Raw genomic sequence first — 27,999 nt, 5'->3', positions numbered from 1 at the left:
CACACATATACACTATGGATAAACCTAAAATAGTTTTATTAACATATTTCAGAGATTTCTTCTCCCTCCCCCCTTCAAAAGGCAATAATTAAGTCATGCTAAGGCTATAAAAAGTAATAGAAATAACATACAGGCAGACACATTCTGCAAGGCCTGCTGGAAAGCCGTTGCCATTACAGTACCAATCTGGGTCCTACCAGTACCACAGGGCATGGACAGAACCCACACCAAGTACTGGAGTTCCCATCTGTGTGGTTCGGATATTATACACACACACACACGCACAAGCACACACACGCACACACAGCTCCTTCCTCCTTTTGCAGTTCAAAATACAATCTGTCCTTCCTTGCTTGAGGACAGACAGCCAGCGACAGTCACAGGCCCTCCCACCAGCAGAGGGAGGTGCTGAGCAGCTACAGCGCCACCCTGTGCAAGGGCTGAGTGGCAAAAAAACACCTTTCAACAGAAAATAAAAACACTATCAACAACTAATGGGAGTAACAAACAAAGCCGAAGGAAACAGGCTGTAGACAAGGCCTCTTATCTGGGGTAAGACTGTCAGCAGGAAGTCAGTCGCCTCAGAGCATGGAGCAACAGAAACATCAAGAAGATACAGTACTTGTCAATACTCAGTGAGGCTCCCTCTCTGTGCAGGCCTAACCTGACCCACGTCACACCTTATGGGTGCGCAAACCAATTAGACCAGGTTAGGACCAGAGCTTGAATCACATGACAACAGCATTACGGAGATCTGAAGACCGCTAAATTGCTAAACACTTGGAGGTCAGACTATGGTGACAGAGCAACACACAAGTGAAAATACATAATACATGTCATTACACTGATGTTGTACAAACAAAGTCAGTACAAAATAAGCTTAGCGTACATCCTTTCCACTGTAAATATATGTATACATGTATATACATACGTGGATATATATTCTATAAAACAAACCTTTTTAAATGAATATAGCTACACGTGTAAAGCTTTTTTTTAATATTACTTAAAACATTGTTACAGTATCAGTGGTTCCCTGACCATTTAAGCAGAGAGTGATTTCTGAGCAGTCTTCTTCCCAGGAGAGCCCTGGGCACGTGCTCAGGCCCCTGTCCCAACAGAGCTCGACACAGCGCCCCCAGCAGGCGGCAGGGTGATCTGCAGGACTGCAGGAGGGGAGGCTGTGGCCAGGACCAAGCAGGATGGGACAGTGTCTGCCTGGGGTTTCCTCTCCCCCCTCTCCAGGGCGTGGTGCTGCTTTGCGCACGTTCCCCCACGCCCCTTTTTAGCCCCTCACGGAAATCTTGTTCTCCACAGCCGCCAGCATGGCGCAGAATCGAGAGTTCTCGTTGGCCAGTAGTTTGGACGGCTCGTCAAACTCCACCACCTAAGTGAGACAGGGCAATGGATGGAACAGGACACAGTACATGGCAGCAAGGCATAGATGAAAATAACTGAGGTTTAAAAAGTCAGAGATGTACACAGCCAGGTATACCCGTTCCTCATTAAGTGCGTTTGTGCAGGTCTGTAGGGGGTGGCTCTGTTCCTGATTTAATGTACTTCTGTACTTGTGCACAAGTGTACCTGTCCCTGGTTGAGCACCATGATGCGGTCGCAGTTCAGCACGGTGTGCAGCCGGTGTGCGATGGTCAGGGTGGTGCAGTCCTGGAAGGCGTTGCGGATTGTCTCCTGGATCAGCAGGTCTGTCTCCGTGTCCATGGCGGCTGTGGCCTCGTCCAGGATCAGGACCTGAGTCAGCAAAGTAGAAACAAGGTTCACACCCTCACCAAGAGGTTACAGCTGAGTGACAGGGCAGGTGGAACAAATGGCCTCTCTGCATTCTACCGCTACACAGTGAACAAGGGAGATCTGAGAGATGCTACCACAGACAGTGAATCATAATGACGTAACCATGAAGTCTTCATTAACGGTAAATCTAAATTCACTGTTCCTGATGTGCTTGTTCATACGGGCAGCTGTTTTGAACAAGGCATGAAATACTACCGCAGTGTAGTTACACTGTACCTATGGCAAGGATGGTGGGGTGAAAGGATCTCACCTTGCACTGCCTCAGCAGAGCCCGGGCCACACACAGCAGCTGTCTCTCTCCCACCGAGAAGTTCTCCCCGTTCTCCACCACCTCCGATTCCAGCTTCAGAGGCAGCTGGGAAATCTGGGAAAACATAGATTGACAAGGGAATCAAGATCCACACACAAAGACTGTTGAAACAGTTACACTATGTAAGCTTGCCACTGGGATCACCCTATTATATCTTGTAACCTTTCTCTCCAAGGACTGGATCAGTTTACCCTGTGACTCAACTTCCCCAAAATGGAAAAAATATGTCTTTGCTTTGCATTTACCACTCATTTGAATCATTGGTGCACTCGGGACGAGTGCCTTAGGAGGTCATATGTCTTTACAGTAATAATATCACTTGAGAGACTTGTCCGTTTATACAGCTGGATATTTACTAAAGCAATTTGGGGCAAAGACCTTGCCCAAGGGCACAGTAGCAGTAAACCCTCCCAAGATTTGAACCTGAAGGTCCAGTTCCTTGACCACTAGTCTACACCGTTCTTCCTTTTAGTTTCTTCCCAATCTGTCCCTCCTTCTCCATATGCTGACACTCACACACTCCTTCATGTGGGTCCGTTCCAAGGCATCCCAGATGCGCTCCTCAGCGTACTGGTTGAAGGGGTCCAGGTTGGATCTGTAGGGGGAGTGAGACCAGGTCAAACCCAAACTGCACATCTGCAACCTGTATCGGCAAACAAACTGTATGTGGGAGGAAGAGCGCCCCCACCTGACAGTGCCGCTGAACAGTACTGGCTCCTGTGGGATGATTGACAGCTTGCTGCGCAGGTCAGCCAAGCCTATGTCACAGATGTTGATGCCGTCGATCTTGATGGAACCGCCACATGGTTCGACGAGGCGAAACAGCACCACACCCAGAGAGGACTTCCCTGAAAGGCAGGCACAGCCGTCAGCAGGGTGTACACATATGGATGCAAACAGAATGAGTGAAAGGTGAGTATGAGAAAAACGAGGTGAGTGTGGGTGGCACTGTAGCATAGTGATAAGGGGCACAGCTCATAACCAAAAGGTTGCTGGTTCAATTCCCCGCTGGGGCACTGCTGCTGTACCCTTCGGCAAAGTACTTAACCCAGGGATTACCTCAGTACACATCTGGCATTATAAATGCATAACATGTAAAAACTGTAACCTATGTAAGTCACCCTGGATAAGAGCTTCTGCTAAATGACAATAATGTAATGTAGCGTGAGTATAGGCACAATGGGTAAGAGTGTGGGAATCTGGGGAAAGGCGTACAGGCGTGAGTGGGAGTGGGTGAGACTGTGAGTGGGTGAGTTTTGATGATCGTGGGTAACTGCAGGTGACAGTGAGTGAATGTGAGTGGAAGCTGGGGAGACGGTTTAAGGCCAGGCAAAGCTGGTCGACAGCAGGTCCGCTCTGCTAACCTGAGCCGGTGCGGCCTACAATGCCGACCTTCTCCTTGGACCTGATGGTGCAGGACACTTTCTTCAGAACCAGCGGCAGGGTCTCCCTGTACCTCATCTCCGTCGCGTCAAACACCACCTCGCCCTCCTGGGGCCAGTCTTGAGGTGGGGCCTTGTTCTTGATTCTGGCTGGAGCCTCCAGGGCCAGAGACTAGAGGAGGGATGTAGGAACTCAGTGAATCCGTGCATGAAATTTCTAACATTTTGCTGCCTCTCAAATCTCTAAATATTGTGGGGCGGGAATGGATAAGCAGGTACCTGGATGTAATGGTGAATTCTCTCCACGGAGGTGAAACGTGCCTCCGTTTCAGACGCCAGGCGCACAGTGAACTGGAACAACCCAGTGAGCTAAACGAGAGGGACAGAGAGAGAGGGATGGGGGTGGTTGGTCACGCCTCAATCATTACTTGGAAATGGAATCAGAAATTAGCAAAGAATCAATGCAATTAATGCTGACGCTTTTGAGTCACATCAAACAGTACATTTAGTCCTCCTCTAGCCTCCACAGCTCGACTGGCAACACATTTTACACATGAAACAAAAAACTCTCTCCTACTGTAGAGAGAGGTATGACCTCAACCCCTCCAGATCTCTTCAAAGAGATCAAAGAGACTGAGCGCTGAGAGCAGACAGGAGAGGGCAGAGGGAGAGGGAGGGAGGAGAGTGAGAAGAGGACACAGGAAAAGAAGGGCACTTTGTTTTCCATGTCCTCATTTATAACATGCAGTAAAACATTCAGTTATATAGCTGGAAAAGCCTAACACCTATATCCACTGTAAAATGCACTGTGTTCAAGTGTTCAAGTACTTCAGAGATGCAGTCCTTCTCATGCTAATAAATCTTGTATGATGTATGAAAAGCCTGTATGATCAGACATAAGTTGAGATAAGAGGGAAAGACGAGAGCAGGGACCAGGCAGAGGAAGGAGAGCAGAGGTACCGACCTGCACGGCGTAGGAGATGGCGAGACCGGCGTAGGCGGGCGGGATCTGGCCGTGCATCAGGACGGTCATCAGAGCCGTGATGCTGATCAGAGCCACGCTGATCACGTCCAGACGGACCGCCAGCCAGCGCATCGCGCAGCTGAACAGGTAGAACGGCGCCTGGTTCTGATCCAGCAGCTCCTGGTACCTGAAAAAGTGGGACGGGAAGGGGCTGGTTAAACGCAAGTTCCTTTCTCCAAGTCTCAACCAACAGAATTTCATCAAGAACGCGGGGCTTCAACCAGCTTACAAGTCTCGATTCTGCAACTCGCCATTAGAAAACTTTACTTTTACTTCCCGAGTTCCCTCAAATGGTAAATGATGGGTGGTAGCACAGGTGTGTAGTTGAAGATGTGTGAGGGTCAAAGTAGTGATGAAGAGAAACCATGATGATAAAATTGTGAGTTTTTTCATATGGGGAACTCCAGCAGTGGTGCATGATTGGTGGATGGGCATCCTCTGCTCTGATTGGCGGCTGGAGACGTACCTGTAGAGGAACTCGTCCCCCTTGCTGTAGGCGTGGATGGTGGTGAGGCCCTGGATGCTGGAGGTGATGTGGGACAGGAAAGGCGACTGCGTGATGTTGTCCAGGCGCTTGAGCTCGCGGATGAAGACGCGTGACACCACATGCAGCAGGATGAAGAGCAGGACCAGGGGCCCCACAGCCACCAGGAACCATGGAAACACACAGCTAATCACGCCCAGGCAGAAGAAGACCAGAATCACATTCTGGATGAACATCTCCGCTTGGAAAGGCAGCCGGGTGTCCACTGTGGGGGAGGGGGACAGGGAGACAGGGATTACATCATGGAGCATACTATACTGAGTGTCAAAACATAATTATCCAAAAACACACACTGTGGGAAAGGCTGTATTAGCAGCGGTGTGCCGGCATGTACCCTGATCTGCCCTTACCTTCGTCCATGTCCTTGGAGAATCGGTTTAGGATGCGGGCGGTGGGCGTGGTGTCGAAGAACTTCATAGGGCTGCGCAGAATCTTCCGGAAAAGCTCCTCATGGAGCCGAGATGAGGCTCGCAATGTTCCCTGATGAAAAACACAGTTAAAAACACACACACATACAGACACACATACACACACAAGAGGCCACTCACACAGACACACCTCACAAGTCTCTAACTCACACACACACACAAATCTAGTCCTGCAATAAACACAAGTAAAACATAACACTAAGAGATATACATACTGTCTGCAAACTGTACACAAACATGTAGAGACACAGAAAGGCCAGCTGAACAACCTTAGCTGGTGTATAAGCCTTAGTTTTAGATAATTAAATCCCTGAACTATATTAGACCTGGAAAAGCTGTTCTTACAGTGGTTTGTCTACTGGCGAAAACAAGCTCTAAACCCCTGCCAAAAAATGTGTCTCTCACATACACATACATACACACACACGCACACACACACACACATACACAGGCATGTGGCGAGTACCTTGACAAAGGCGATGCCACGCAGCAGTTTGAATAGCAGCATGATTCCCATAGACAGTGCATAGACCGCGGCATAGTGCTGCATCAGGGGGTTGTCCCGCATGCTTTCGCTCACCACGGAGCTGTTCCCTACTTGCACTGTGGTGTTCTGCAGGCAGGGGGCAACAGAGAGCAAGCCACATTATCAGCACTGGTGGAGACCCAACTTTCACCCTATGGCCACATAATTCCTAGGGAAGCACTAACACGTGTCCCACATGTGCCCCCACATCCCACACGTGTCCTGTGCCGCACTCCCATGCTACCAGACTGGTATTCTGAGAAATATCACAGACATGTGAGAGGACACAGGAGCTGAAGCAGCTAACACTGCCTGTTTTTCTATCACAGATGCTTGAAAAAAGAATCCTTGCACAGCATCTCCCCAGTAAACACCCCTCTGAAACCACCCCAGGGCATGTAAGATATTCCACCAAACCCCATTTACCACCATTCACTATTGAGCATTAGGTCATTTATGATACTCTGTCACATGACACACCCCTCCACATTGGCCAATGTTCCGCATTCTGAACCTTTTCACAGCAGCCACTTTCTGGTTGAATACAGTATTATGTAGCTGTATTCATAACCACATACCCACATGTGTTGCTACCTTTTATGTAATCCTGTATTCCGCCTCAGAAAACAGTTGTAACGAGAGTCATCTTAAAAACAAAACCGTAATATAACATCTGTCTTTCATACTTGCTCTGAGCAGGAGTAACATAAACCAAGGACTGTATCCACAGTTAACGTGTAAGATGTTGTATTAAGGAGCTGAGGGCCGTTAAAAGCTACATTCAGTCTGATGAATACGCATTTGTGTGTACAAGACCAGAGACCATCTGGAAACTGTGGAAGAGTGAGCTCTAAACTGTTATAGCGTAGTATGTGGTATAAATAGGACTGTGTATGTTACATTCTTGGTTTACACATTCACCTGTTTCGCTTCCATTTCTGCCCTGTTGGTTGCTGTTATTGTCAGTACACTGCGTGCCTTCTAATCTTACAGCTTGTTTTATGAGTGATTCTGTGTAAGTTACCCCCTCCTCTGCACCCTCATCAGCTCTTTCACATCAAATATTTACCACCTTGGTCTTCTAACCTTACACCTTATTTACTTCCCACCATCAACCAGTGTGTGTGTGTGTGTGTGTGTGTGTGTGTGTGTGTGTGTGTGTGTGTGTGTGTTCACGTGTGTATGTGTGCTGGGGGCGGGGGGGCCCACTACTCAAACATTGCCACATGCATGCAAGCTTTTAAGAACATACACTAAAACACTTTTCACTTACACCGCCCTGCTGCCATGTTCACTCGTGCCCCCACCCCTTCTCACTGACATCAGCTTTCCCCACCTTCTTCGAGCCCATGCCTCCTCACTCACCCCGCTGCCCTCCTTGATCCAGTAGCTGAGCCACCAGTTGCTGAAGGCAGTGCTGCCCACATTGAGGATGAACAGTGCCAGGATGAGGAGGAAGACCGTCACCCCACCCGATGCCTGGATGTACACCCCATACACTGACCAGGGGACAGAGCCCCGCCCACGCTCTTCCACCTGCATCAGCTGACCTGGGGGAAGAGAAGGTACAGCTATAATCGTGTGGAGAGGAGGTGAAATGACTACATACAGTACACAAAGAAAAGACCCTACAGAGCAAAACAAATCACTCACACGCACGCGTACATGCACACACACACACACAAACCTACCATCGTCCTTGCTCGCAGGCTTGTCCTTTTTAATGGATCCAGCCTTGGTCTTCTCTGGAGGTTTCTTCAGAGAGTTTCCAGTGTTCTTGTTAGTCACCTGAGAGAAAACAAGAAAACAAGAGGAGTGACAAGGTTTCACACACACACACACACACACACACACACACACACACACACACACACACACGGCACCATAACATTCATGCCCTCCCCCCTGACACTGTCCTGTCCCTCACCTCCACGAAGGGAGCCTCTCCCAGCTGCAGGTTGTTGAACATGGCGGCATAGTCTCCATTCAGACGCATCAGGTCCTCATGGCTGCCTTGTTCTGTGATGCTCCCGTCCCTCATGAAGATGACATCATCACAGTCCACCAGGTACTGCACACATGGACACAGAAATACACACACATCAACGGTGAGGTTCTGCTTCAGGCGTCTGTAATCCACAGGCATGTAGGGAGTGACAATGTCAATCTGTCTCAAACTGGAAAGAGCAATCAGGTGCCTGCCCAAGTGAACTGACACTTTATGAATTTGTCATTTATTTAATTGTCTTTACTGTGTAGTGTCCTAAAGCATTTTATAAATAAGAGGCAGGTGATACCAGCAGGGATCAGATGAGGTCAGATAAAGCCACATGAGCCCGTACAGAACCTGGAGAGATCAGGGAAGACAAGCTGAGGTCAGGTACCTGTAGCTGGTGAGTGACGAAGATGACCGTCTTGTGGCGGAGCTGCTTCTTGATGGCATTGTTGAAGATGTGGTTGCCCACGTGGGCGTCGAGGGCGCTGAGCGGGTCGTCCAGGATATAGATGTCCCTGTCGCTGTACAGGGCACGTGCCAGGCTGATGCGCTGCCGCTGCCCGCCGCTCAGGTTGGCACCGCGTTCACCGATCTGAAGGAGGACAACACGCACAAAACACATGTCTGAAAAAATGCATCACTGGACCCATCTGATAAAAGGCACGCCCCTCCGAGACAAAGATCAGCTTACACTTTAAGAGATTTACACAACGGAGAGAACACTTAGTTGACCAGTGAACACTGTTGTTAGTTGACCAGAAAGTCCACTGACATGTTATCATTAGGTAGCCCCAATCTAGCTCTTTTAACTGCCTGTGCAAGTTTGCCAAAGGTTTGATATGATTCTTTTTGAAATATAGCATGTGAATATTGAAATCTTATCTTGGCCTAACACTCTGGATTGTAGGGTGTGTCAGGTCCTTTAAGTGAGCATAATCACTCTTGCAAGATACTGTGTAGTTTAACAGGTATTAGCCAGTCTTGAGATTTTTTTGAGATTTGAGTTTCGGGTTTAATGAGCAGTGAGCATTACAACAGCCAATGACATAACCTACCGTGCCACCAAAAAAAGTTGTGCTCGGTAAGCATTTACTGCAAGACTTAACTGAAACATAAAATATAAACTGCAAAAGACATTAGTGCCAAGCCAAAAATACATGCTGGACATAACAGCCAGGTAGTTTGATAGAAATAGCCAGTGTCCTGGAGTTACAATAACACTAAATGCTACTTAAATGCTACATGACCTCATAGCGCAACATCAGTAACCAGTGGGTGGCACTATATGGCTCCAAAATTGTCCTGAGGTGGTGACCAGTGTAAAATTCGGCAATTTCACAATTCTTGCCCTCTTCTCCACCCCCCTCATTTCTGCAGTAGCTCACGCATAAAGTATCAGGGGAACCTGCAGTGTGCTTCCTTGCAATTGCATCATTATTCCATCATCAACAATGAGCCAAATATATGCTCCACAGTAATGCTCACCAGAAGTTAAACTTGTCTAAATATTACAAGGATCTGAGCATACAGTATCAGAATTCACTAAAACAAGACATTTAGTCTGCCCCATCGATTCACATAATGACTCACTCCATGACAGTGATTATTCATGAACTATAATTCTATGGATTACGAATTCTTTTTGTGTGCATAAAATGTTTCATTTGTCTGTTTCTTTTTACGTTTATTATCCACAGCTGAACTTATCAGTAAACTGGTTAGATTAAAGTTGGTAAAATATTCATAAACTTCAAACACTGCATTTTACAAATTCAGCATGTTCAATCCAACCCCACTAGCTCAATAACAGATCTACATGGCCAAACATCCTACCTCAGTCAGGTCAGCATTGGGAAGGATGGCTAGGTCCGGTCTCAGACAACAGGTATTCAGGACCACCTGGTACCTGTGGAGTGCATATGGGTGCATTTCATAAAAACACATGTGGATTCACTATATAAGTGGACATAAGCATCAAATGTTGAAACTCTTGTCATGCCACACCCCCTTTCTAGTTATTCTGTTGATTTTGTGTGGCCAATATCATTGCTAGGCCAAGTTGTGCCAAGTTGTTTCAGGCCATGTATTTTCCACCTCTTAGTTCTAAATGAAATGTTACATTTACCTGCTAAACAGACAGTCTTAGCAAAGGCAACCAAAATCCAGTGCCTCTGTACTGACTCAGCCACACTCCTCTATCTTAACCTGTAGCCTTCAGGTCAAACCCAAGTGCCCCAGACATTGCCTCAAAGTGGCTCTTTATTCCAGCTGCCTTCCAGCACGTGTTCACATAAGTACTTGGAATCCGAAGGGAACGTCAAATATTCCCTCGCCTTAGAGTTCCATGGTACATGTGAACACCAAACCCTGGTATGAAGCAGAGGGAAATAGAGAAACACACTTCACATCTGGAGTTTAAATGGCAGAAAAAATATGCTCCCTCTTTATCTGCTTCCTGATCATAATGCTACATGCATTAGTCTTAAAGGGCTGAGTTTCCTAATTACATGAATTCAATATCAGCCCATTCTTCAGTATCAGTGAGCGACACTTGGCCAGGGTCTTTGTGTTTACTCTTACACGATGTTTGCTTGTGCTCTTGACGCTGATGGAAACTCTGTCATAAAATAGCTGTTCTGTTTCGGACTCATCAGCAATTCACACTGAAGCATTAACTGCAGAGCCCAAGGACAGCCACGGACTTCACATCTGAGCACGATATGAATCGCTCGCTCCCTCATTCTGAGATATGGTCTGCGGGTTTTGGTCCTGACCTCTCCTCTTCGTATTCCTTCCCGAACAGTATGTTGTCCTGCAGTGAGGCATTGAGGATCCATGCCTGCTGTGCCACGTAGGCGAAATCTCCGCTCACTGCCACAGTGCCCTCCAGCAATGTCATCTGGCAGAAACAGATGACATCACCTTATCAGGCCATTTCATGAAGACACAACCCACCATCCCCGCCCAGAATGGCACCACGCAGTTTTTCTCTGTGCAAAAACCTGATCCTCAAATACAAAGGCCTTTCACAGACATCAACTGGAGACATGTACGGAGTTCACAGTGGCAAGAACAGAGCTGTTAGGGGGGCTTACCTGACCGAGGATGGCTGAAATCAAAGAAGTCTTTCCACTACCCACACTGCCACAGATTCCAACCAGCTTCCCCTGGAAAGAGAGAGAGAGAGAGAGAGATGGGGATAGGGAAGGAAAGAGAGTAGATAAGCAAGAGGGAAAGATAGGGAGACATTGAGGGAGGTAGAGAGGGAAGGAGAAACAGAAAGAGAACAGAGGTGAGATAAAGGGAAGACCACAACACTACCATAAAAAAAACACTGCCAATCCCTCTTCCAGCAACAAATGAGAACCAATTAATGCATACAATAAATCGCAGATTCAGACCTTTATGCTTGCATCCACTCAGTCACACATGCAAACACATACTTATTCACATGTTCTGAGTTCTTACCTGTGGCACTGTCAGGTCAATGCAGTGCAGAGTCCTCTGCAGACGCTGGCTGATGGTGGGGACGGGCGAGGTGTTGTCCTCGGGGCCGGAGGCCGAGTCTCCCTCGGTGTCTGTCAGCAGATGGCCGCCCTGCTCCTGCAGAGTGCCTCGCTGTCCTCCTTCCTCCCCCTGAGCTTCTGCCTTGGGCCTCCTGAGGAGGTGCCTCTGGGCCACACCCACAGAGGGCGTGCCACGGGGCGTGGGCTGGGCACTGTGGCCACCTGTCTCCCAGGCAAGACTGGCACCCCTCATTTCTATGGCCACAAGGGGGCTCTGTGGCTGCAGTCGAGTCATTTCCACCTCCGGCATGAGAAACAAACTCTGGAGAAGATTGGGTGCATGAGAGAGGCGCAGACACACAGAAGAACAGGTCATCGTGGGGGCGTCTGCGGGGCCATGAACAGAACCTGGTCAAAAACAATCGCCTTCTTTCAGAAAGGTTAGCCTTACATATGCTACTTGATGTTAGCCAGTACAGTGACATTTTGTAGAAAATGGAATGATCAAACTTTAAAAAAATCGCAAAACAATTATGTTCAATGAGATTTACTGAGAGAAATGGTCCTGCTGGACTCACTTAAAATACTGCACAGTTGGTTTATCACAGCTTTTGGGATGGTATTCTGCATCATATTACCCTGTAGGTTTGCATGTCACATTGGAAATACCATTGCAAATATGTGCAGACAAGTTCAGCTCAGTGATTACTCAGCAGATTCTCAGACCTGTCTCACAGCATTAGGTCTCAAGATTTTGCCAGCACAGTCTCCTTCTGAATGGGGTCATGTATACATGGCACTCACCCAAAAATACTGTATAAGCACTAACCCACATGCCAAGCTCCCAGGGCATTGCAATTTTGTCCCTTGCATCGCTGAAGTTCAGGTGTTCAGGAGAAGGTGGCTGACTGAGTATTCACAACAGAAGAGATATTGCAATATCACCAGAACTACTTCTGGAAGGACAGGAAGTCTTGTTTGTGATCACAGTTTGTGATCAGTGGTCTCCGGCCCACCTCTCCACAGTGTTATCCCAGCACAATGTCCTTCCCCTCTGATCCTTTATCCACAGTCACAGCTCTGCCCTCTGCCACACTCGTTCCCTGAGATGACCTGCCAAGTCAGCTTGCCCCCCTTCCTCAATTAAAGCATGTTAGCATTTCTCCTGCTCATCCTTCCCACTCCCTAATCCCCAGAGAATCCTCAGAATCCCGAGGCAGCCTGTGAGAGCCGGGGCTGCCAGCACAGCGGCTCCCAGCAGCCTTTGTTAAAGCGGGGTCCTGTTCGTGCCGGAGCTGCTCCAGGGAGGCCCTGCCCTGGGGAGGAATCCCTCGCCCCATTTTCACACCACATTCCCTGCAGCAATCCAACTGGACCAGGATGGGCTCTGACACCGCCTGAACAAACTCACACCTCCGGGCCCCGGTGCACCCTAGGGGGATCAGCAAGACCGGGAGCTCCTGGAGGACTTCCACAAATGTCCTGCCAGCTTGGCCGCGCCCAAACCAGCCAAACCGAACATCACGAGCCAAATGGCACTGAGAGGATGGAGGCAGCAAGCTGGCGTTCCTGGCTGCAAGGAGGCAAGAGGGAGACAGCGAAACTGAGAAAGAGAGAGCGGGACAAAAAGAGACAGGCTCTTACCTTGAACCTCTCCATGGCCACAGACGCCTCGGACAAGGACTTGACCGAGAAGGGTGTAACTTTGAGGGCGAAGGTCATAGCATTGAAAACGGTTACTACAGTGAATGCCTGAAGGAGAGGAGAGAAACACAGGTGATTCTTCGCCAGCATATAACAGAACAGACTCATTTCGATATCTATGTGAGTATTAGATTTCCTTTCCTGAGGTGTAACAGTAGTGTTCCTCTGAGACCTGAGCCTACAGGCCGTATCACCCCGATACACTCCTGCTATAAGCACAGGGAACACATCCAGTTAGTTCACGGGCTTTCTCTGGGGTCTAAAAGGGGACTCCTGGAAAAAAGAGACTGCGAGTGGACAGTCCTTCTGAATTCTTCGAACATGATCAGGTCAATGTGATATGGATCATCCTTCCTCAGTTGGTCTTCTTTGATTTAGCCTGATTAATCATAGAGTCAATTACAGAACCTCTCAGCCTACTATAAACATCAAAAGGAGCCTAATATAACTGTCCAAAACTTCCAACATTACGTGGTGGAAATTTGTCGCCCACAAGTTTCAGCCTCTCATTTCAAAAACCATCTACTCTGGAATCTTTTCTGGGATGCAGGGCTAGAGGTTCCATCAGTAATAGTTCCTCTGTAATAGGTGAGTCCAAAGGTTATGGCTATGTTTATCTTTCTCAGTTTCACTTGTCATTGATGATGGTGAATTATTAATATCAGTTAAATCAGTTAAATTAAAACACTGCCAGCTCTCTTTGGCAGCAAGGCATTAAGCTAGATAATGATCTTCTCTGCACGGATTATGTTCCAAGTCATTACTTGTCAGCTGGATATAATACCCAGGTAGTATAATGCATTTAAAATGATAAGAGTTGAGACAGTCTAAGATTTTCCTTAGAGCATAGTAGTTCCATGTCATCTTAATCAGTCTAGCAGTCATGAATCCTGTTTAATGACGATCACAGGTGACAGGAATGAGGTCGTACCTGGGAGGCAGTGAGGTCATATCCCAACAGCATGTGGGCGGAGAAGGTGGCCACGCTGGCAATCACCACAACAATGGGTGCTACGCCAACCGTGATGCTCTGGAAATACCCTGTCTTTTCCAGGATTCTGCGCTCCTCCTCACGGATTCCTGCAGGAAAACACACAAGACACAAAATCTCATGGTGCTGTGTATCCACACACACAGTGCTGTCCACCGTACACACGGTTGTATACACACATAGTGACAGGAGGCCACTCACTGCGCACGGACTGGGAGAAGGCCTTCACCCAGGCATACATCTTGATGAACTTGATATAGTTGAGAATTTCATTCATCTTCTGCACCCGCTCATCTGTCACAGCCACACCCTTCCTCCTAAAGTAGGCTGTCAGCCTGGAGCTGAACATCTGAAAACAGGGGTCATACTGATCACATGACCAGTGACTGCCAACAGTGACCATTTGCATGTTGGACCTCTATCCACATCATCAGTACAGTCCACACATGGAAACAGCATCACAATATTTTCATACTGAAGCAGATGAGATAAGTGAAGAAGAATTTTTTTTCTGATTGCCATGTGTAGGACAAAACTTCACTTTATTTGAGGTGCAGCCTGTCTGTAAATAGTGTGTATAGCAGAATAAACAACATAAAAAGCCACAACTTTTACATGAGCTTTAAATGTGATTCTCTTTCAGCGAAACATAGAAGTGATGGCCTCCTCACCATGGCAGGGTAGAATAGGATGAAGACTGCAGACCCCAGCAGTGAGGTGGGGCCCAGAATAGCCAGGTTGTAGCCCATCCCCAACACAGCGATGAGGGGCCCGCCTGCCAGCAGACTGCCGACTGCTGCTGCCTCAAACATCCGCTGCCCGTCGTTCGAGCACATGTTGATCAGCTGAGCGACAATGACAGGCAAATTTACTTTTCACTGTTATCTTCCTAAAGGATGCCACAGTAGTCATCTCAGTCAAGCTAAGAAATGATAAATAACTTGTCTATACTAAACCCACTGCTACTGTCTGCCGTCAGATCAAACCTGTTTCTCCTCTGTCCTGTACTCAAACCTTTCTCTCCTCTATCTCATACTCCAACTTTTCTCTCCTCTGTCTCATACTCACACCTGTCTCTCCTCTGTCCCGTACTCAAACTTTTCTCTCTTCTTTCCTGTACTTAAAGCTACCCCTGTCTTTCCTTTGCCTTCCCCTCACACGTCTCTTTCCTCCCCTTGATTCAAACCTGGCTCTCACCTTTGCTCGACTCACACCTTCCTCTGCTCTTTCCCCTGTGCACACCTGTCCCTCCCCCGTCCACCTGTTTGCGCTCGGCTCCGTGCCTCACCTCCCCCACAGACTTGTCCCGGATGCTGCGGAGCCGCAGAATCTTGTGGAATGCCATGGTGAGGATGGCGCCACGCAGGCGCGTGCCGGTCCGATAGTTCAGGGCCCAGGTGAGAGCCAGGGACCAGGAGCGGATCATCTCGGTGGCCAGCAGGCCCAGAACCAGCAGCAGGCCGTAGGGGAGGTCCGGTTCGGCTCCCTGAGTGTACTCCAGGAGCCGCTTCACCACAAAAGCCTGCGGAGGGGGGGAGGAGGGGGGCAAGAGAACACAGCCGGCGTGACTGACCATTCTTCCACACCCTGCTCCGCCCCAGCGTCGTCATCATCATTACTATTATTATGATCTTAATCACCACCATCATCATCACCGCTACTGTTATGATCTTAATCACCACCATCGTCATCATCTTCATCATCATCATGATCATCACAAAACGGATCATTCTAAATCCATCATTACATAATTGATATGTCCTCAGAGTAACACAGAATCATTGTACTTCTACTGGGAAAAGATGACAATCGCTTTTAAAGTGGTACTCTCAACATTTACCTTTAGTGGCCTTTTCTATTAAGATCCTTTGAAAAGAACAGGAGAGAAACAATGAAAAATACTGACAGGGTTTTTCTGAAACAAAGGAAAGACATGGCACATACCACAACATGACATTTTTCTTTCTTTAGGTTCTTTTCATTGTGTGGACATAAAGACATTATACCTACAGTCACACTGGGGTAGGCGGGGAGGGGGGCAGAGGATGAGCATTTTTTTATGCCTGAAAATGAATATCAGTGGTTTAATTGAACAGAAACAGGAAAAAAACAGAGCAGAGGAAAGGTCCAATAAAAAGGGCAGTGAAGCAGACATCCCCCATCCACCTGACAGAGCTTTTTATCAGTCTGTACACATTTAATCTCCAAACACTGGAGAGAAAAACCCCACATCTTCCCAAAGACACTCACGCACGCTCACACTTGGTAAAGACACACACACACACACGCCCAGTACAGACAAACACACATGTCAACAAACTCACAGACTCAGATAATCACAAACACACTCAAGGGTACTGTCCACACACAGGGAGCGCCAGCAAACGCACACGGTTCATTACAACTGCATAATTTTATTGACAAAAGGAAATAAGGAATGAAACTCTCAAAGTTAATGTCTGCAGTGCTCTCTGTACATCCACTGAAAACAAGAGATAACCTTCCCCCCGCACAGAATTACAGAAGCTTAAAGAGGAACAGAAACAACAGGATGATGGAGTCCACATCAGCTCATCAAGTCCCGTCAACCTCTTCTCCTTCTTCACAATAATTGAGGTCTTTTTGTCTTTGCGGTTTTCGTTGATTCCATTTGTCCTCTGGATAGAGTTGTTGAACCTCACATTTTAAATTGCCTCATTTTTCATCCAAAGTTGAGATGGTCCTTGTGCGGGATGGGGGAAATAAACATGAAGGAAACAGACGCCCACCCCCTGTACTGGTGCAGCAGAAGAATAACTGTTCTTCAAAATCCAGCAGGATGAATTTTCATGTAGGATACAAAACACAGGACGGAGGCTGAAGCTACAGCAGTCAGCGGAATCAAATTCCACCAGGTTTGAACTACGACACGGCAGGGCACCCTCCCTCCCCCTGCTCCGCCCAAGGTGACTTATCAGTCCAGCCACATCTCACACCGGTGGAAAACAAACAAGCTCCAGTCGTCATGGCTACCAGTTTGAAAGTTGGAATCTCAACTGCCAGTGGCAGGTGGTGGTTTGTCTGAGCAGTCTGAATCTACTGTTCAGTTGTATTACAAAAAAGCACAGGCCATGGTACAGGCAATAAAGACATATAACATACAGGTTAACAGTCTTACAGCTGGCAAATTTCATTACCTCTGACCAGCAGGTCATTTTAAAGGCATTAAGTACAAATATTGGCATGAGCAGACATTGCAGCCACAGAGCATGTATGAGGATTAAGAACAGAATGGGGGTGATGGTGAGAGCCGGTCCTGTAAGAAACGTGCCCTTACCTCTCAGGCTTTTTGGCCGCGGTCTCTGCCCACCTCCCGTGATATATCCCTCCGCAGTTTAACGGACAGCCTGTGAAATCTAAAGAACAGCCTCTGTCACATGTCCCTTGTGGGGGGAGTGGCGAGCTTCTAGTCAAGCACCACATCCCGACATCTCCCCCCCCCGGTCCCACCCATACCCACCCCCTCCCTTCCCACACTCACACAGTTAAAGGGTGGGCTGTGGGCTCTCTCTATGGCGGAGCACTTGCTCCATTTTCAGGCCTTGTGACTTTAGCCCACCTGTCATGGACAAATTAGAAAAGTGGGTTTAAATAAATTCCAGCTGTGATGAAAGTAATCCAGGTTCAGGAACCACTGTATTCTGAGGAGCCAAAGCGGTGGGGACCTTCCAGAAGTAATGACCAAAACAAAATGGCTAGAATTACCAAATCTAGAAAGAAGACACTAAACAGTTTTCTGCTCCATTAACCAAGCCTCCAGGGTCTTGTGCTTCATAACCCTTTTCCACCAGAGATCTCAAAGTAATTTCAGGCTAAGACTTGCTAAATTTAGGTTCCGCATGGTTTTCCATTATCTTTTTTATTAAAAGAGAACCAACTATGTCAGCTTAGCTCCACAACCTGGCAATGGACTGGTTACCAGCTATCTAAAAGACATTTCAAATTTGCTCTGTAATATGTACACCGTTGATATGTATTCATTCTTATCCTCACTAGCAATATAGGCATATGATAGCTATTGATAACTAAGGTAACTTTAAATTTATCACAGAAAGTGCAGGTAGCCAAATGCTTATAAACTGTCTCACTCTAACAAACACTTATGAAAAATTTAGCTACCTAAACCTATTTTGTAATGTTTCCAAGTTAAATGTTTTCTAAAACCTGAGAACCTTATAAACTTACATCTTTTTCCTCTTCCTTGCAAGTCAACAACTATGTATCTCTCCTTTGGTTTGAATTCATGTGATGTATTACAGAAAGAACACTGCGATGGAAAACCACCCAGACCTTATTAGTCATGCGCAGCCAGGTTCTAGCATGGTTTATCTGAGGTCTGTCAGTGAAAAGGGGGTGTTATGCTTAACAGGCCTGGGGTTGCACTGGTAGTGCCCCCTGCCAGACCCCTGGAGCAGGCCAAAAGGCAGAGAGTAAGTGAAGAAGACAGAAACTCGCTACATACCCCACAGATGAGACAGTGACAGAAGCTCTCCTTATAAAAGTCGATGCGTTAACCCTGACACATGTGTCCGCAGACACACCTGCAGACACTGGCTACAGACCTGAGAGAGGGTGGCACATCTGAGCATCTTATCACAACAATGACAACATTGGTATTGAGACACTACCCAAACAGACATGAAAAAAACACACAACCAACCTGTCTGGGGAGAGTCGAGGCTACTAAATTATTAATTATAGTAGACAGTCAAATTACCATACATGAGAAAATTTAAATGACTTCTGAGGTGAGTTTAGTGACATCACCAGCTCAGCAAAAAATACAAAAAAAAAACAAAACAAAACAGAAAGTTTGAGCTCTATTGAATCTGGATGGTGATGGGGGGGGGGGGGGGGGTAATTCTGTAGGGAAGCTCTACTCAGCATTTTTTTCCTTTGAATTTTCTTTAGATGACTTCATTATGGAAAAAGTCAACTATCATAACTAATTGTGTACTGTTACCTGGAGGATTCATCTATTTGTTAGAGCAAACTCCTCCACACGCTAGTCTCATCAACGAGCTCCTATACTGTGAGTGTCACTTACTGATCTCATCAATAGAGAGATCCGAACACAAAGCTCTGCATTGTTTGAGTCTACAGTAGCGAAAACCCAGATCAAACATGGGTTTGACTAATACACACAAGAGGTCTCTAAGGGGTCATAGGCTGGTCACTAGGTTCTAAACAATCAGGGGGACAAAGAGAAAGAAAGAGGGTTGCATATTTAATATTCCAACCTCTAACCCTCACTGCCCCATCAATACAAACATAGGACATATGAATTCTCCACAGGGGCCACCCAAATTCACAGCCTGTTACTTCACGTAGATGGGTTGATCACAGGGTCAGAGGGTAAGATAAGCCCAACCAAGTAACGATGAATCTATGCAAACATAGCACAGAACTGATGCTCATGAATAGGCCTAAGCTGTCTGTAGTTAGGATGGTCAGGTCTAGTTATTAAAAGCTGTGATCTCACGAGGTTTCAAAGTTACCTTTCATACATTTGCTGAGAAACAGCTGTAATATTTGGGGTCTTTAGTGAGGGCAGTACACTCTGCAATCATCTCTGCTAGTGAGTACCTGTCTGCAAAACACCCTCACTCTGAATTCAGATGTTGGATATACACTTACCACTTAGAACCTTAAAACTGGTTGACTATCACCCATGAAAACAACCTAAATTAGGGCTACTCAAACAACTGGTCCTGGGGAGGCACAGAATTTGCATGTGAAGTATTCATCCACCCGCTTCAAACAATGATTGCATTGATTGGACAAATTTAGCATTCCTCACCAGTTTTGAGTGTGACACTGGTTTTAAGAAGAATCAGAATCGCTAGGCTGTGAACCTCCAGGACCAGACCTGAGTAGCTGAAGTGTATTCACAATTCAGTGTTGTATTGAAATTTACAGGCAAAACACTGAAAGACACAAAATATCTAATACAAAATACCTAACGTATAGTTACAAGTAAGATAGATGCAGCTTCTTTGTGTGTATAAGCCATGATTAAGGCACTTATCATAGGAATTACAGTGACAATACAGGGTACAGTTTTAGATACTTCAGAATAAATATTAATATTGCCCTGGTTCATGTAAAGAAATAAAATCCCTACACATGATGAAGCAAAAAAAAAAGATGTCTGTTACCTTCACCACAGAAACATACATGAGGATCCACTCATGAGAAGGGTAAGTTCTCATGCACTCTCTGAGATCTCAAATTGGAATGTAGGACAAGAGGTCCAGTGTCTTTATAGTGCTCTATAGATATTAGATACCATGAGTGCACGGCCAATTGGCTCCCAGTAAGCACTTTACATTGGCATGACGTTTTTGTCCCCTCCAATGAAAAACAAGGGAGGAGACAGAAATAATGTTTCTCAATATCTTTGGTGAGGGTAAGAGTAGCAGAGTGTTCCGCCCTGCCCCACCAGGACACTCACCTGCACACCCCTCCCCTGTGGGGCTACATAACGCAACCCCCCATACCAGGGAGAGAGAGAGAGAGAGAGACAGAAGGCAGGAGTAAGAGAGCCAGAGGCAGTGATAAAGAGGGAGAGGGGGTGATAGAAACAGAGAGCTGGAAAAAGAGTAAGAGAGAGAGCAGACAATGAATGGTGTTACTTACTGGACCACTGAAGCCAGCTAGTTGGGTGACCATGAGGCAGACAATGGACAACAGCAACCGTGTCCGGCAGAAGGCCCAGACGATGCGGCGCAGGGAGGCCTTGTCCCCCTGTACCCTGCGCTCCTCCTCCCACAGGCCTGCCAGTCTGCAGAGACCAGAGGAGAGACAGAGCGCACGGTCAAACCTCTCCCTCTCTCAAACATCCACCCATGTGTCCCCCAAAAGGCACACACCCCATGTAAAACTGGATAACAGCTTATCTCAGTGACGTGTGAATTTGTACAATCATTGAATGGGATAGGAGTACCTCCTCATGCAATGGACAAATGTGTTCCATGTGTGAGGCCCTGGGCAATATCTACCTCCTACGGTTGGTCTCGCAGCTCTCCCATTGAGACACAGCCCACACGTCCTCAAAGAAGAGCTGACCCTTCTTGTGGGCACGGAGGGCCAGTGGTGTCAGCCAGTTGAAGGTCATAAAGGAGAAGAGGCCGGCATTGTCCACTGGGTGCTGGTGCCTAAAAAGGGACCAAGGGAAGGGACTGTGATTGAGTCCCCAATATGGCTAACCCCCACCAGGTCGTCAGTGTAAGTACCCTAAAGGTATGAAACACTGTGTAAGATATATGGTGCCTGGAGCAGCTCACTTGCTGGTGGAGCGGAAGGGCTTGAGCATGCTGACGCTGTGGTGGTACTTGCTGCGTCCAGCTTCCTCTTCCAGCTCCTTAATGTGTGCTGTCCTGCCCCCTTCCAAGGGTAACCCCCCCTCTGCCCGTGCAGCTGTCTCCAGGGCATCCTGCCACACGTGACAGAGAGAGAGAGGGAGGGGGGGAGAGAGAGAGAGAGAGAGAGGGAGATAATTTTTTTCAAAAGCCCTTTTAAAAGCTATAAAGAGTTCCATTAAGTGTGTCTGAACTGATGTCAACTGGAAAATGTCAACATGTTTTAAAAATAAAACCTGGACAGCTCCTTTTTGGGCATTAATTCACTTAATTTGTTTGGCCGATAGCTTTATCCAGGGCAACATATCGAGCTTAGAGTCCTACATTCTATGCATTTATAAAGCAGGATTCTGTAGCAATTCAGGTAAAATATCTTCTTAAAACATAAAATAACAGTGCCCTGTCTGGGAATTAAAGCTGAAAGCCTCGTCCCTTATTCATTACAGCAGTACTGTCCCATGCTAAGCTTGCATGGTGCCTGCCAGTGTAACTCCAGTACAAGCCTGCGACAATGAGGGAGATCCCTGTCAAAAACCAGTCCTGGAATTGACGCGATTACTACTATAGTACTTTTGGACATGTTTTAAAGTTACCTTTAAAACCTTACCTACAAATGTGTATTCATTCAAAAATCTTCTTTAATTTCAAAAATAACACGATATGCATACACATCAGCCATGTGGGATAGATTAAGATTTTAACTGATGATACCCTTTCTTCCTATCCACACCATCAAAAATCACAAATTAATATGTTGCACCACAGCTATCAAATGTTACCAATATCAAATGTTGCACTCCAAAATTTGCCCATGTCATGAACAGCTAATTAACATACAAATTTGTATGCTAATTAACAAACAACAAATTTGCCCATGTCATGAACAGCTAATACACATAATTCCTGTTCCTACAAATTATGAACCTTTGTGAGTGTAAGTGAATGTCAAACAGTCTGAATATTTTCACCAATTCATGTTCAGTATTGGGTTTCATGAGCAGTGACAGCAAGCAATTAAATATAACCATTCAACAATGTACTCAGCAAAACCAAAAGCAGCTGCTTTCTGTAAACTGTTGGTGTTTGCTGTACAACTGCTGTAGAAAGCACAGAGAGAGTGAAAGAGGCAAAATAGGAAATGGAAAATGCAAAAGATAAGAGCACCAAACCATAAATACACACTGAAAATGTAAACTGTATTCATCTTTGACAAAACTTGAGGGTTTATTTAATTTGTCCTCAAACAGTTATAACTACTAAAACAACAAATGGAAAGAAATAGCAAGGTAACTTGACAGGAAAGGTTGATGACGTCATTGATGTCATTGGTGGGTAATAGTAAGTGCTCTGTAATCCTATAGGTCAGCATCAGCAACCAGTAGACAGCCACCTATAGCTCAAAAATTGTTTATGCCTCTTAACATGATGACACTGTAAGATTCCATACTTTCAAATCGTGTTTGGTTTGTCAACCTGGGCTTCTCGGTTTCTGCAATATGAAATATGTGTAGGCTGTAGGTGGCAAACAATAAAAAAAACACTGATAGCAATGGCGCTGAATTTTTAGATTACTGTGCAGGCTAGTGTTGATGTCTGAAGGCTGTGATTTGTGAATGGCAGAGAATGAGAGTGGTCTCTCTGCCGCAAGGCATTTTTGTATCTTCTCTTTGGTACAACTGGCACAGGCAAAAGGTTCATTGATGACACATCTGCGCCCCCCCCCCCCTCCCCCCAAACTGCCCCAGCGTCAGAGCCTCCTCTGCATGTTTTAAACCCTGGGAGACCGAGAGAGCAGGGAGGATTACACACTGAGGGAACACGCTGTACTTAAAAGCAGCACTTTAGGAAATTACAAAAACCCCAAGCTACGCATCTTTAAATGCTTTATTCTGATGACATCATCAACACCTACAGCCTCAAAAAGAGATTTTTCTTTGAATAAAGATGTGTTACCATTAATGTGGATGAAGTTTTATCATTTACATAACAGACATGGTAAATGCAAAATTTTTAATCTAGGCTAAACGACAAACCAGGGCGTTCTGACCCGTGGGTTTACAGAAATGAAATTGGTGAAATGTGTCATGAAATGTCTCCTCTGCAATTACGAGGCCTGACTTAATCAAATAATTTGAGGTTGCATGAACTGCCTCACCTGAATTGTTCCAGTTAAGTGGTATGCACAGCAGCACAGACAGTAGATGGTATCTATTGTCCTCAAAAAGGACAAACCTTTAACCAATGAATGTAACTGTACACACAGATATATTCAATATGAGACTGAGGTGTGCATGACATAAGGGTGGGGCAGGTATCAAAAAAAGCAGAAGTCTGGGTTATGGGGAAGGGAAGTCTCTTCCAGTCGTGTTTCGGGGAGGGGGCCCAGAGGGTCGGCAAGCTCATTTCCTGTTCTGAGCACTTCGCATCTTCCCTCGGGGGGAGGGGGGAAGCAGTGACAGCACAGGCAGGAGACAGGACAATAATGGGGCCAGTCAAGCATACACAACACGTGCAGTGCACACACACGTGAACCCCTCACATCCCAAGCAAAAAGACACGCACACACACGCGCACGCTCACATACACACACACACGCACACACACACAGCACATTGCTAGCACACAAACACAAGTTCCCGACAACATACACAAACAAGTGCTTGTGTCAACTGAGTCATGTGGGGCCTCTCTGGTTTAGTAATTCTGTCACGGCGTCTCAGATGTGCTTTGACATGAACAAAGGAGTCGCCAGAGACCAGTGAGCAAACGAGACACAAGGTCAAGACGCCCGGCACATGGAGCAGGGGAGGAGAGCTGACGGTCGGACTGGTTCCACAGGACATTCAGATCCAAAAATTATCCCTGTCCTCCCGGGAACAGGAAAGAAGCACTCGACAATCACTTATATCCAATTATGGCAACAAGACAATCAGCAATACCAACATGATGATGCCATCTTATCTAAAAAAATCTTATCTAAAAATAACCTGAAAAATATTATCAAATATTACCAATCCTGCCATCTTGTTGACCATGGCACACTGCCTGCTGCAGCCCTGCGCAGCACTCTCAACACGTGCGAGCCCTCCAACCCCCCACGTTTTCCTGATGCTCTCACGTTGCAAAAACACACAGCCAGCTCTGACAGCCAGGCATCGACCAGCCAACCAGGCCCTGAGAGCCTCCTGCACTGCAGAGTCCTTCTGCACCATTGGTTGTTCGTGCCAGCCATGCAGCCAGTGGGAGGATCCCAGTTATGTAAACAATTGAAGAGAGGCCGCTATAGGCACAAGGTCTACTGGAAAGCAGCCAATCAGCTGCAAGCAGCGTGTGAAGAGGGCCTATTGTAGGAGGGAGACAGAAAAAGAGAGAGAGGGACAGGGAGAATGGCAGAATGAGATAGAGAGGGAGAGAGAGAGAAAAAAATGGAGAGGAGAGAAGCTGCCCTCCTATCCTGCTGACTCAATGCTGACAGGAGGGAGAGCGGGGAACAAAAAAAACACACACACACACACAAAGCCTCAGCACTCTGCCTGAAACAAAACAACAGCTGTTCACCCATTTTAACTGTAACAGCCACAAGTCGCCAACATCCAGTTCTGGACTGTGGATGCATTTGTTAGACTGACTCTCTTCATCTCGTAATAGTAATACTACAATTCACAATTCATGCCCCAAAAATTCCAACAAATGAAGAAGATGTCTATAGTGTTAACAACCATAATGTAGTCATTCATTATTTTCCCCCAAAGCTGATCAGAGAATAAGGATAAATAAAATGGTCTGGGAGAAAACAGTGTAATTTCATGGTCTTGATGGCTTTGTTATGTCATCCTTCCAAGACAAAGGAGACGAGCAAAACTGAAGTTCACATTTTTAGACTCACCAATCACATCAGCAGTTCCCTACCATGCTGATCGAGCTAAACTCAGAGGGAACACTACACACCCTCTTCCAAAGAACACGATGTTCTATTTTTTGTAATGCTGTGATGGTGGGTATAATGGTTTCCAACTGTCAGAGTTTGGGTGGCTTGTCAGTGCCTGTGATGGAAGAACAGATGCTCGTGGAGACCAGAGAGAAAAACTGCCCTCAACTAGGGGGGAGCATGCACACAACTGTCCAATGACACACAACAAACTTAATCAAATCTTTGTAAACAGTACCCTGCCCTAGATCATAGATCCTCATCTGAGCCAGACCTCACAACAGGGTCAAACATGCAGGCAAAATTAATTGGCCCAACCCTGTGACCCCAGCGCGGTTCAAAAGGGACACTGACCTGGACCTTGGAAAGCTGGTAGGGGTCAGTGTCTGAGCTGGAGGGGGCTTCTCTGCTGGGAACAACCCGGTACCCCGGGGTAACTGGCAGGTAGTCCTTTCCCACATCAAGCTCTTTCATCTTCTTTCACCAACATAGGACCGCTGATTGGCGTCGCTTCAGAATTTGTCGTCTTCGTTTGTCACTACCACCAAGGAGACACCGGTAACATGAGGAAGAGTCTCACGGAGAAAGAGGATGTCCCTCAGTGAAACTCAGTTTGAATCCCCCCACCCCCTATCCCCTATAGAAAAAAATGCTGATCAACTGTTTTTAAATTTCCTTTATCCCAAGCTGTGGTATTAATTATCAGCAGAGTGTCATCCATCTAACTTTTGGATCTTAACCTGGCAGAGAAGTGGGGGGCCTCAAATCCTCAAATCTGAGGCTGGCCATTTAAAAGCTACAACAGCATTATCAAGGTGAACCACGTCTGCCAGGTTACTAGAATGGACAGAACTTTTGTAGTGCTACGGCCTATCACTCACACACTTCTTCGGTATATTTAATTAATTCCAGCCCGTGAATGAGTACCTGTCATTTCTTTGTCCAGCTGTAAAAATAACCACCCATCATGATGGCTACAATACAAAACCCTTAACATTAGATAACAGCAACAACCTTTACAAATCCTATGTGGCTTCTTCACCTTGTCTTCCTAATTACCTTAGTACTTTGTCATCTCGAGCAAACACATCAATTGTTAAAGCAGATGACTGGCTGTCCTAGGTTGGTTCTGTACACCGCCTTGACAGGTCAATGAAAAGGTAGGTGTGAAACTTCGGTACTCTGTCATTTCCACATCTCATTCCAAGGGCTTTGGTTTGTCTCGATGACAAAGATTCAACGAGACCACGACCGCACAAAGCCTTGCGTACAGAAGATTTCGAAAAGGTACAAAGAGTTCCGGAAGTTTAAACAAGAGATGGAAGCCGAAACAAGTCAGGCGAAGGCAGTTGCCCTAATCCTACTATCTGACGAATTCGCAGCGTTCTAATGGCTGCTGAATCGTTCAAACAAAAACATCAGACTTTAATTCATAAAGGCACAGCCGTAAGGAACATCATTCCTTTAGCGACAACTACCGGAAGCTTTGGCAATTTTTAAACGTGAAGTACATAGCTACATTCTGTAGTAACATTCTACCGAGATGAAACAATGCCACTAACTTCGTCGTCGTTGACGTTGTGTGGAATACATTATTTTTAAGAACCTCACGAGACAAGGGATCTAGATTATCGCTCGATGAAATAACGAGCGTGACTGGGTTTAGTCCTAGAGGGCTACAGCATCATTCAATAAAACGGCACCGTGCTAATGCATTTCGTAGTGAAGTGTTTTGTTCGTCCAGTTCTCAACGATCCTTCACGCACTAAAATAAAACAAGTAAGGATTATATTTCAAATGATGGCGAACAACATTTTCGAATATCTATATACAAACTGAATACAATACTGTCACAACTGCAATCCCAACCAATAATTAATTAAGGAAGTATAACAGCCCACAGACAATATTCTATAGTATTTCTGCTTTACAGTACTGCCTCTATATATTACACGACTGAGGATAATACATTAAATGTTTAAATTGCTGTATTCAAATTAGGATAAAATATTATAACATATTCATATGTAGCAACCTACAATCACTGCGCACAATGTACATGTCACGTAAAGATTATAAGTCTGTCTTGTGGAAATATTTTTACGAAACATGCAAAGTGCTGCTATACAGCGACAGGCGAATTAACTTGTGATGCGACAGTTTAAATTGAGAAAACAGCGTTTAACACCTCCAGCACTGATGTACACATTGCTAATCAATATTCAGCCTGCTTTCATGTAGAAAGATGCTTATTTCCATTTTACAAAATTAGTTAATGTATTCCCAATCTATGAACCTTTATGTTTTTCTTGCAGAAACTAACCGACTTGTCCCTTTGGTGCCTTTACATATAATTATTAAAGCTGCGAAAATCTCCCTAGCAACAGATACCTGCGTCTCCGTCTTGTCAGACAGCAGATCCCGATCAGAGACTGCAGGAAAAACAACTTC

At 46.2% G+C, this 27,999-nt stretch overlaps 1 protein-coding gene across 2 annotated transcripts; it reads right to left on the bottom strand.

The window, feature by feature from the left end:
• Positions 1 to 5: 5 nt before the first annotated feature.
• Positions 6 to 27,996, bottom strand: abcc5 (ATP-binding cassette, sub-family C (CFTR/MRP), member 5). 2 transcript variants are annotated; one of them, XM_036537494.1, is made up of 29 exons: positions 27,940 to 27,996; positions 25,903 to 26,086; positions 21,546 to 21,694; positions 21,261 to 21,416; positions 20,899 to 21,043; positions 15,509 to 15,742; positions 14,892 to 15,065; positions 14,422 to 14,569; positions 14,161 to 14,309; positions 13,170 to 13,277; positions 11,488 to 11,847; positions 11,115 to 11,186; positions 10,794 to 10,918; positions 9,853 to 9,925; positions 8,408 to 8,611; positions 7,951 to 8,094; positions 7,715 to 7,811; positions 7,389 to 7,573; positions 5,964 to 6,110; positions 5,420 to 5,549; positions 4,992 to 5,274; positions 4,466 to 4,652; positions 3,781 to 3,870; positions 3,484 to 3,673; positions 2,808 to 2,967; positions 2,636 to 2,714; positions 2,060 to 2,173; positions 1,585 to 1,749; positions 1,013 to 1,387 (listed from the first exon to the last, which is right to left on the bottom strand). In XM_036537494.1, the coding sequence occupies exons 2-29, from the start codon at positions 26,020 to 26,022 to the stop codon at positions 1,286 to 1,288; spliced, it is 4,290 nt and encodes a 1,429-aa protein (XP_036393387.1). In that variant the 5' UTR covers positions 26,023 to 26,086; positions 27,940 to 27,996; the 3' UTR covers positions 1,013 to 1,285. The 2 variants fall into 2 exon arrangements, with proteins under 2 accessions (XP_036393386.1, XP_036393387.1); XM_036537493.1 differs by lacking the exons at positions 20,899 to 21,043; positions 21,261 to 21,416; positions 21,546 to 21,694; positions 25,903 to 26,086; positions 27,940 to 27,996 and adding an exon at positions 17,743 to 19,477 and having other exon boundaries at positions 6 to 1,387; positions 15,509 to 17,615.
• Between the last annotated feature and the right edge of the window lie 3 nt (positions 27,997 to 27,999).

This window comes from Megalops cyprinoides, chromosome 9 (assembly GCF_013368585.1).
Source record: "Megalops cyprinoides isolate fMegCyp1 chromosome 9, fMegCyp1.pri, whole genome shotgun sequence".
Classification (NCBI taxonomy): Eukaryota; Metazoa; Chordata; class Actinopteri; order Elopiformes; family Megalopidae; genus Megalops; species Megalops cyprinoides.
This window is presented reverse-complemented; position numbering and strand designations above follow the sequence as displayed.